The following is a 10,664-nucleotide window of genomic DNA, read 5'->3' as shown; positions in this document are numbered from 1 at the left end:
CAAATGAAGCAAGCCTTCCAGTTCCAGGTCCCACGCGTACGGGAAGCCAAATGAATCACTTGTGCGGAACGTCCTATATTGTATTTTGACCTATTTATTTCCACGCGGTCCACTTGGACTGGACTGGACTGGAATCAGATCACTCTTTTGTCCATCCAACATCCGTGGGGGAAATCCTATCTGGGCAGTGCGCAGAGGAGTGAGTTCTTGGTGCCTGCGCGAGTGCTGCAGGGCAGGGCAGGCTGATTGCAGCATCGAATATTACAGTGGAGGATAGATACAGTACCTAGTATGCAGGTAATCGGGTGTTGAATTACCGTATGGAAGGGGCAGCTGATTGGAAGAATAACGAGATGGAATGGTGCTCGGCTTGGGACAGTACCTACGGGAGTAGATTTCTGAAAGGGCTTTTAGTTAGTTACGCAGGCCAGTTTAGGTATTCAATTGAACTTCAGGCTCATCTTTCCATGGCCAGTGTCTGGGTAGATCCTCACTATTCCCTCTTCCCACAGCCAGGTTCTCTCCTACTTATCTATCAGAACAAGTCACCATCTCCTCAAGATCAAAGTAAATAAATATCTCGCCGACTTTCTTGTACGAATCAACCTCCCTCAACCCCCAAAAATGACGATTTCCTCTCCTCTTCTCTCCTCTTCTCTCTACTGTAAAGAAACACAAGCATTCCTTGACCTTGACCTTCACTTACCTAAGGCGAGTGAGTACCTGGTAAACTTCACCAGCCAGACAGACGTCAACTTTTACGTAGAACATCAGACCCAGTAGACTTGGCATTACTACCTATCGCTTGAAGGAACCTAAGGGCCGGCAGATCATTCCAGGTTGTTTGGTACCTTACTCGTAGACTAGTGGATACTCTTGATGGATTGGATGGTTACATTACTTGAAGGTAGTTGTTTTCATCAGGAGGGAGATTTTTACGAAGGGTGTATTTCTTTTGGAGATGAGAGATGTTTGGATGTTTGGATGTTTGGTTTGGATGTGCTGGGTTTGGCGGCGGAACTCCGAGAGGTTGAGTTCAGACGGATGAGCCGGGTGGTCAAGCTACAGTAGAGGTATGGTCTAGACTCGATTAAATTATAGAGTTTGATATTGAATTGAAGTTGAGGAAAGGGAAATAGTTCTCGCTTCCTCTCGCCTCCAGACTTTTGGATCCCATCCATATTTCGCTTCTCCTCTTCTATTTCTCATTTGACCATTCATCTAAACTCACAGTACACCTGCATTTCCATTTACCTCTCCGAATCCGAAGAGTCTGCACAAGAACTACCTACCTAGACATCCAGTAAATTCGCAACAGTGCCCCCTCGCAGCGCAGCACCCAGCATCTCGGAGGCCAAGTGCCGTATCACACCGCGGGGAAAAATCAAAATCCAAACACGGAGCCGCTAAACGTTGACTGCCTGCCTGCTAGGTAAGGTAGGTAGAGAATTGCCATATTGCACCCCTACATAACAGCTATGCACTGTATCGGGTCGCGAACACTGCCAGTAAGGAAGCGAGCGATTGTGACCCCCAGGTAATCAAATTATATCAAATCAGGTGAGAGGAGGGTAAAATTACCGGCTGTATGTCCAGAGTTGGAGAGTATATATTTTTTTGTAGAGGGACAGCCACAATATAACAAAAGGACCCGGACCTGGCGTGGTTGCTGTGTTGTGTGACTCGTGAGGGGTTGAGAGCTGTTGTGGAGATATAATGAATTTGCTTAAGAGTTGGAGGATCCACAGGATGAGGTTATTCAAGCTGGCTGGTATCTGTGTGTGTTAGTCTCCACGAGAGCGAATAATTGTTCTTTTTCGCTTGATGGTGATTCCATCTCGCTTGATGATTTGAGTTTGAATCTGTTCACTATCCGGGTTGCGTCTGATGATCACGCGCGGGGGGCGGCCGTCCCATGGGGTGGAAACACACTTTACAACAGAGCTCTATATTGCACTGCATGCTCGGATCCATCTGGAGCGTGATTATAATCTAGATTGTAGTTAGGATTTACCGAAGGTGCCTGAGGCGTGAGAAAGATAATCTGGAAAGTCGCACAGGATGGCCGGCGGAGGGCCCTGAGTAACAGAAGGAATGGAAGAGTAGTACAGTTATATGTACAAGCGCGGAGGTACAATCCTCGAGGCCGCGTGGTCTGAAGGGGATGAGCGACAATTTTGAGGTTCCGAGAGATAGCCTTGGTTGCTTCCGTGATACACTACATCGGCGAGGATGTACATGTCGTGATACTGAATTTGAAGTGCACATGGTGGTTCCCTTCCCCCTGAGCTGCGTAGCACTGTTGTTGTACCAAACATTTGATATCAGCTTCTTCTCCAGTAGTGGGCCCCTTTTCATCTCGTCTAATGCCATCCAGGCTCCGATCATTCATGCTCCATCCTCAGCTGGAAAGTTAACTTAAGGTTGGACGGACGCATTAAGGTTCTTTGATTATTGCCGTGGCAGTTGTCTGGCAAGGCTGTGAGCCTGTGAGTGATGTGATGACAGGACCAAGGCTTTCCTTTCTCTACCGAGATGACACCATGACACGATGTCCCTGTCCTGCTCCCTGCTCCCTCTCCCCTGGCCCTGGCTTGAACCCTTCCCACATGCTGGGATTATGGGGAAAGGGAAATCAGCCGGCGATCGCTGGCTTTGGATTGCCCAATCACTGTGCGCCATGGCTGGACGTTTCTCCGATATGGTGGCCCAGCGCTGACCTGATGGGACAAGGATGCCAGAAGTTGGACAAGGGAGCGGATGAAGTCAAAAGCCACGCCTCGGTGCCTCCTGTGTGTTGGATGGCGACGATGGCTGCCAGCCGTTGGCCATAGACGGCTTCTGAGAGGTTGGATCATGTTCTCGGGGTCAGCCACTGCCGTTACGGAGACGCAACACTTCCTCAGCCCGAGCTGGTAAATAATAACTAGTTTCGCAGTAAAGTAAAGTTTCGCGTTTCCCCTCTTCTGACTTGTGCGGATGACATGTGAGGTGGACGTGGACGAATCGAGAATTTTTCGCTGCTTTTCGGCACCACAGTAGTACTGTAGCTGGCCGGGATACTGCTGATGAAAACCCCGACAGTACTGTAAATTTACATCAAGCCGTCAACATTGATACCTCGAAGCAGTCCCAGATATCGAATTGCAAGGCCAACTCCAACTCGGCCACCTGATCGCGGAGTGCGTACCCGGCAGGATGGGATGGGATGGGATGGGATGGGACAGGAATGGCATGGCATGACATGGGAGGATGTGCTCCACTTAAATTGCACTGCTTGTCCGGGCAGACACAGGCACAACGGACGTTGCACAACACTCACTAGTACTACTGAGCACCACAACAGTGATATTATTTCATGCTGTCTTTCGGGCCTTGGCCATGCAAGAGGGAAACCGCTACTGTAATGAAGTACTGTAAAAGTAAAAGTAAAAGTAAAAGTAAACGTCCAAGATGCCTGTTGCTGTTGCCTCCCTGGCCTCCCTGCTGGATGGATCATTGGGATGGGATGGGGCCTGGGGATGGCCTGGATTTTGCTACTGTACTGTATTAGCCCCTGCCACCGCCTCCTTCTTCAGCTAGAGGGCCGGCCCAGCTTTTACAGTAGAACCCCCCCCCCCCCCCCCCCCTCTATTTTCTGCTTCTGCCTCCACTTCCCGCGGTCCGCCGGACTTTTAATCTGGACATCATATACTCGTTCCCAGGTCAAGGTTCAAAGACTGCTTCCGCCTTCCAACTCTATATCCCCTTACAGCTCTTTTTTGGCTCGATTCCTCTCTTTTATCCAGTTACGCAAAAGTGCCATCTCCAATCTGGCCGCTAATCCATACCACTGTCGTTTTCGCATCGTCGCACCGTTCCTCCTGTTTGGACTTGTCCTGTGCTTTGCTTTTTACCAGCATACCGGCAAAGTTCTCATCTACCGATCTACCTAACCGTCTATTCCATTCCATGTTTTGCTGCCTTTGAGATCTTTTAGGTCTCTCTCACCAAATGCTACTTTCCAAATCAACCGCTCATTTACAACCAACAAACTCTTCGACCGACTCTGCATGCATCGCTCAAAGATCGTGACCCTCCCATTCTCCTGCTCGTGAGAGCATAAAGTCCAGCCATGATCAAATCATATGGAACTCTGCTATGGATGTCCATCCTGTTTTGTCCTTGGGTGGACGCTGCCGGTGCGTAAGCCAGATATAGATGGGCAAAACTGTATTGACAAATCGTAGGTAGAATACCGCAAACCCGAGTATTCCAGAACTCTTCAGATGTTACGAAAGTTACTTCGACATATTCGTATCCAACGTTGACGCTTGGGACGCATTCATACACGACTAATTATTGGATCTCATATACAAAGTCTGTTTCGAGGCCACTCCAAACCCCGTACGACACCAGCCTTGATAGCAATGGCAATCCTGTAATGTACACGACCTGGTACATCACCCCGGATTCTAGCTCGTCTTACGAGGCCACCACTACCAAACCCGAGCAATCGTCCTTGACCAGCTCAACGAAATGGTTTAATACATCGAGTACATATCCATCAAGAACGGCCCCTCCATTAGACTTTACCTCGTACACCAAATCCGACAATTGGCCGATCAAGACCGATACACCAGAAACTGAGTCGATAACATCACCAAACTGCTCGACTTTGGAGCCGTGGGAGCCTGTAACAGTATGGTCAATTCTTCCAAACACAACAACAGTAACGGTCACGTTGACGGACAATGCTTCAACAGCTTACTTCCAGACTCCCGAGTTCACTCCTCCCGTGTATTGTTCATTAACTCCCCCATTAGCCATACCGATGCCATCAAAACCTTCAGCAACAGGCCCATTGGAGTCAACAGATAGTGCTGTCGTGTCGTCGAGCACGTCTGTCGGATTTTCCCCGCCAAAAACAAATACAATTCCCGCGTCGGCATCAATACGTCTCACAATTACTGTAATCACAACGAGTAAAAACGCTGTTACCATCACGACTCGGGCTACTCTCCCCACGTTCCCAGCAGAGAAAACAGATAAACAGACTGTAGATCCAGGAACATATTCTGACACACACGTGTGGTCACCTTTTCCAAACCCACCTCCGCAAACTAATCCACCTCTTGAAGTCACAACTATTATTAACCCTGACCGGACAGCGAAGACTCGAGTTACTTACGTGGTGGACGGCATCACCCTTGTTGTTTCGCCGAGTCAAGCAGTGATTGGAAATCAGGTTGTGGGAATTGGCTCACTGCCAAAGACAATTACGGAAGGTGGTGATGTGTTCACAGTTGGCCCTGATCAAGTGGAGGGTCCTTTGGTCATCATTTATGTTCCTAATTATACTGGCAATGGAGGTGAAGTTGAGGAGCCGCCAAAGACGACCACCGTCCAAGGAGTTCCAGTTGAAGTGGGACCTACTGGAGTTGTGATTGTAGGCGGAGGTGGCGGAGGGAAAACAACAACGATTCCTATCCAGCCAGGTGCAAAGCCGACGACACTTGTAGTCATGGGACAGACAATTTCGGTTGGACCGGGAGGGGTGGGGTTCTCAGGGACAACTATCACGCCACCGCCAAATATGCCAACAAATGTTGTTGTAGTAGGGGGACAGGGATTTTCGGCTATTGGAAGCTCGGTGGCTGTTATTGGAGGTACATCGTTTTCTTATGGACCTGGAATTGCAGCTCAGACTGTGGTTTTGAACGGAGAAGCTATTACTGTTGGTCCCGCGGGGGTTGTGTTTGATGGCACTACGATTGGAGGGCCTGACCGAACATCTGGGACCCAATTTGCAGTTGCTGGTGGACTGTCAATCTCAGAAGTTGGATCTACATTGGCCGTCATCAACGGGATGACGCTCACAGTCGGTCCAGGAACCACTCCAATGACAACAGTCATCAGCGGCCAAACCATAGTCGCAGGACCTGAAGGCCTCGTAATCGGCGGTGCCACGTTGACCATCCCCTTCAATCCGACCACTCAAGCGGTCACAGCGGGTGGCATTACATTCTCCCAAGTCGACGCATCCGTCGCAGTGATCAGTGGCAAGACATACACTTTCGGGCCTGGAGCTCCGCAGACCACAACCGTGATCGACGGCCAAACGATCAGTATAGGACCAGGTGGGATAGGATTCAAAACGACCACTTTCACGGCCATGACATCAAGACCAACAGGGACTGCGGCGGCACAGACAACGAGTAAGAAAAAAAGCGGCGTTGGGAGGCTCAGAATCGGATTTGGTGTTTGGGTTTCAACGGCGGCTGCTATGTGCTACTTCGCCAGGTTATGAATGACCAGGAAAGAAAAGAAGGGCAGGTGTATGGACGTCTGGCAGGGGAGGCTGGCAGGAAATTTGTTTAACTGGAGTTTTGGGAAAAAGGACAGGATATCTTTGCATATACCCCGGAGTTTTGGGCCTTCTGATGATATAATGAAATCTCAGAAGTAGTAATCATGTAATTGTATAATAGAACGATAAAATGAGCAGAACATAAATTAATTCTGGCTTTCAAGAATCCAAGTCATCTGAAGTTGAGAGAAATTGTCCACAAGACAATCCGCGCTAAGCCAAATTCGGCACTAGTCACTTTTCCACGTTCAAGCAATCTCCAAAATCGTCGCGTCACCAAACCTTCTGTCAACATCACACACAAAACAACGCAGCTCCCACAACTCTCAAAGCTCCGATTCTCAAGAACAGACTGACCCAGAACCACCTGGCTCAGTCAAACTACGCAACCCGAGTTCTCCGCACCCAATTATATGCAACCAGAGCCAATCGCATCTTCAACATATACACCCGAACTGAACGCCTCCCAGTCCTCTTCCACCCCCCAATATGGCATTCATGATCTCCCCCAGCCTTCCGCAGTCCTACGTGACTCGCAAGAGCAGCATGGCAACGAGTCTGCAACGAGCCAACAGCCTGCAGATGTCGTCGAGTCTGCTGGGCTCGTGGAGCAGCTGCAGGAGCTGCGAGGATTGAACATTCAAGATGAGAATGGAAAAAGACCCAAAGCATCTTTCCAAGTGATATCGGAATATGAGAATGCCTTGTCGCCCTCACCGGCTAGGAAATCGAGCGAGGGTCTTGGTTTCAAGATTATCAAGAAGAAAGGCTATCGACTTGACGGTCCTCAGCTTGAGAATTTCCCAAATGGTATGCCCCTGAGGAACCTCCATTGACAGGGTGCTGGAATGGATAGCTAACATATGCCCTCAGAGGTCCTCACGCATATCCTATCCCATCTGCCAGCAGCATCCCTCTCCGCCGTATCCACCGTCTCCCGCCGCTTCTACAGCCTCGTCACCACACCCCACGCCTGGCGCACCGCTTTTTCACGATTTTTCCCAGGCCAAGATGCAATCGAGGTGCCAGTCGCTACAAACCGTCGCGGTCCAGATCTTGAGGCTAGAGAACAGCTTCGATCGGAAACGCGTCTGTTCACACGATTGACGGCTCTCGCATCCTGGCGTAGCGAATACATTCTCCGTACACGACTTCTGCGAAGTCTCGGCCGCGGAAAGCCGGCCCAGATTGCTCCAGGTCATGGTGCTTCTTCGAGGTCGAATAGTGCGGCGAATAATGCGAATGCGGTAGTGACGTACGGTTCGCAGTTATTTGCTACGGTCAATCATATTCATGCTGTCTTTGGAAGCGGCAAGAAATCACCGAGGTTCATTCATGGAACGGACGAGACTGGCACGGCTTGTACCAGTGATCCAAACATTGGCAAGATTGACAACTGGGGTCTCTCTGATCCTCAAGCTCTCCCACAATTCTCGGAGCTCTTTGTCGGTGATCAGCCGTATGGAGAAGGCGATGGACCAGCAGGACTGCCAAATACCATGGATGTCAGCCAGCCTTATGGCATGATCTATGGTGAAGGGTTTCCTGGAGGTCAAGCATACTTTCGTTCTTCGGAGGAGATGCGTGGTCGATTCCTGAGTCAGCCGAGCGATATCACAGTGCCGGAATCTGGTATTCCAAAAGTTCCAGGGCTCATCGAGGCAATCTCTGCGGTCTGGATTGCCAAGTCCACATTCGTTCCTCTCATGACAGATGGACTGGTTGGGATCTTGACTGGCTCAACTCTTGGTGTCGTTACTGCCTATTCTCTCGGTGCTGATACTACTTCTGGACGTCGTATCACCAAGGGTCAAATGACCGCGAAATGGGTTCTCAGCCCTGGCGTTCCCATCATCTCAATCAAGGTTGACGACTCGTACAATGTTAAGCGTAAAGCTTCTGGTCGTGTTTGGGCTGTTGCTTTGAATGCTCTTGGTGAGGTGTACTACCTTACCGAGACGCCATCATCTGCTTTGCTCGATGCCAAGGTTGAAGACAACGATGCTGGTCGACATGCTTGGGTCACAGGGCGAACAGCGTATTGGAATCTTGCTGAGCCTTCTCGACGTGTTGCCCGTGAGGATCCGTATCACGAAGCTGAAATTCATGGCTCTTACTCGCCAAGATCATCATCGAGGCATCAACGGCTGTCAAGGGCACAAATCATTGCTGAAACGCTTGAGATTGAGAAGTTCCTCGGCTATCGCCCATTGCACTTCCGCAAGCTATGCGAGGGTTGGGATATGCGTCGCAGACTGGAGGTAGACTTTGCTGGTGATGATGGGAATGGGGCCGGTGAAGCACTACTCGTTATCAACTGTGGCATTGTCCAAGGCGAAGCTGCCGAGATTCGTCGGTATACAAGATGGAAATCCGAACAGGCTTCTCTAGAAGAATACCCTTTGCCCAAGACGCCTCCAATGGCTCCGAGAACTACCACAATGGCTTCACTGTTTGGTGGAGGTACGGTCATCAGTCCTCCTCGAACCTCATCACCAGATCGATCCCAGAGAGCATCAATCTTTGGTGGAAGTACGACCATCACGCCTGCTAGGATGTCATCGCCCGAGCCAAACACTCCTGGCAGTCCAATCAGAGCATCGAATGCACTTGTCGAAGAATGGCGGTCTTCCATTTTATCACTGAAGAACCACCCAAGCATCGAAATTACTACTACTGCCATCGACATGTCTACATATGCCTTGTTAACTGTTGACGAAGATCCTTTGAGAACAGTCAATGGTACGTCGAACTTCTCGTCTCCGTTCGCTACTCCTTCAGACCTCGACACTTCGTCTTCAACCCATATTCCCGGTCATAGAGCTCGCTTCTTGGCTGTTGGGACAAAGACTGGCAGTGTTATTCTGTGGAACATGCGGGGTCCGCAATCTACCAATCCATCGATTGTCAACGAACTTCACCCACTACGTACAATCTACACGGACTCTCCTGAGATCTCGTGCCTTGCAGTCTCAGCTCTGTACCTTGTTCATGGTGGCAATGACGGCCTTGTTCAGACATGGGATCCATTGGCATCCACATTGCAACCTATCCGAACCTTGAACTCCCGGTTCTCATCTCGTGCTCGTCGTCGTTTGGTTCAAGCTCAAGCTTCAATCTTCGGAGTTGGTATCAATCTTTATGCTGCTGGTGCTATTGCTATTGATCCTGATCCAACCGTACTTCGCGGCATGGTCTCTCTGGGAACTCATCTCAGGTACTGGTCATACAGCTCATCTGCCGCTGATCAGTACCAAAGTAAGAAGCGTCGCGTGCGTCGTGGCGAACGGGGAAGCAATGGTGCATCCGATCGCTTTACCAACACTGGTCGAGGTGCACTCATGGATTACATCGCAACTGAGCAAGACGAACTCAAGAAAGAGAAGCTTCGCAGATCGCGCGAAGATGCCAGACTCCAGAACCGCTTCGGTGTTGGGCTCGGCGGTCTCTCTGAAGAAGAAGCCATCCGCTACGCAGAAATGGTCTCAGCTGAAGCCTTCCAAAAAGAGGAAGAGGAGCGCCGCTCAAGCGATACAGGCTATCTAGGTGACGTTAACGAGAGTTCTACCTCTCAATCAGCCTGGTTCAGCAGCGCAACCGTCACACCAGCTTCATCACCACCGAAATACAAGCCAGACTCAGATTTTGAATCGGATCTCGAAGAAGCCATTCGTCTCTCCCTCCTTGATGGTGTCGATGAAGGTGGACGATCTCCTAAAGCGTCAGGTGCAGGCGAGTACGATATTCCGATCACGTATAAACAGTCCGGCAAGAAGTCCAAGCGTTCCCCTTCCGTTTCGCCTTCTACTTCTAGGAATCGGAAGGGAAATGGAAATGGAAAGGGGAAAGGGAAGGGAGAGGGCAGTCGTAAGACAGAGGTCGCAGCTGACGATTTGGATTACGCTCTACAGTTGAGTCTTGCTGAAGAACGAAGCCGCTTGGATGCTATTGCCGCTCCTGACGGGGCTGAGGATGGTAGTTTGAGGGATGAGTTTCCGGTTCTCGAAGCGTCGGAGGTGCCTGGGAAGGGGAAGGGGAGAGCATTCTGAGTTTGATGGGTGAGCGGATGTCGCTTGTGTCTGCGGGATATGATCGCCATTGTTTGGAGGTCGAGGGTCTTGCTCTGTTGTTTTTCCTGCTTGCTGGCTTCACTTCCACTGTTTTCCTTCTTCGCCCTTAATAGTGCGCTGGGGCTCAATAAATCAGGTAGCTTTACTTTCTCTTCGGCAGGTACTTGTCTGTTGTTAGTAGTAGCGTAGTTGAGATATGGTTGTGCTTCAATGCTAGATACTCTTCTACTTTGCCCGTATCTGCT

General features: G+C 50.0%; 2 protein-coding genes across 2 annotated transcripts; both read left to right on the top strand.

Moving 5' to 3' along the window:
• The first annotated feature begins 3,632 nt into the window (after positions 1–3,632).
• Positions 3,633–6,505, top strand: ONS95_010963 (uncharacterized protein). Its single transcript, XM_058504555.1, has 2 exons — positions 3,633–4,181; positions 4,230–6,505. Exons 1-2 carry the CDS (start codon positions 4,115–4,117, stop codon positions 6,287–6,289), a joined length of 2,127 nt encoding a protein of 708 aa, XP_058359111.1. The 5' UTR covers positions 3,633–4,114; the 3' UTR covers positions 6,290–6,505.
• Positions 6,506–6,582: 77 nt separating this feature from the next.
• Positions 6,583–10,604, top strand: ONS95_010962 (uncharacterized protein). Its single transcript, XM_058504554.1, has 2 exons — positions 6,583–7,159; positions 7,223–10,604. Exons 1-2 carry the CDS (start codon positions 6,763–6,765, stop codon positions 10,396–10,398), a joined length of 3,573 nt encoding a protein of 1,190 aa, XP_058359110.1. The 5' UTR covers positions 6,583–6,762; the 3' UTR covers positions 10,399–10,604.
• The last annotated feature ends 60 nt before the right edge of the window (positions 10,605–10,664 follow it).

Source organism: Cadophora gregata, assembly GCF_030347475.1.
Source record: "Cadophora gregata isolate MNR1 chromosome Unknown scaffold_5, whole genome shotgun sequence".
Classification (NCBI taxonomy): Eukaryota; Fungi; Ascomycota; class Leotiomycetes; order Helotiales; family Ploettnerulaceae; genus Cadophora; species Cadophora gregata.
The sequence above is the reverse complement of the archived record's forward strand: the minus strand, read 5'-3'. Positions and strand labels throughout refer to the sequence as shown.

What these genes read in the sequence shown, in the direction of transcription:
- ONS95_010962 (XM_058504554.1), top strand. Translation starts at nt 6,763, where the DNA reads ATGCAACCAGAGCCAATCGCATCTTCAACATATACACCCGAACTGAAC. An exon ending in GCTTGAGAATTTCCCAAATG is followed by an intron (nt 7,160 to 7,222) that starts GTATGCCCCTGA and finishes ATATGCCCTCAG; the next exon opens with AGGTCCTCACGCATATCCTA.
- ONS95_010963 (XM_058504555.1), top strand. Translation starts at nt 4,115, where the DNA reads ATGATCAAATCATATGGAACTCTGCTATGGATGTCCATCCTGTTTTGT. An exon ending in TCCTTGGGTGGACGCTGCCG is followed by an intron (nt 4,182 to 4,229) that starts GTGCGTAAGCCA and finishes GACAAATCGTAG; the next exon opens with GTAGAATACCGCAAACCCGA.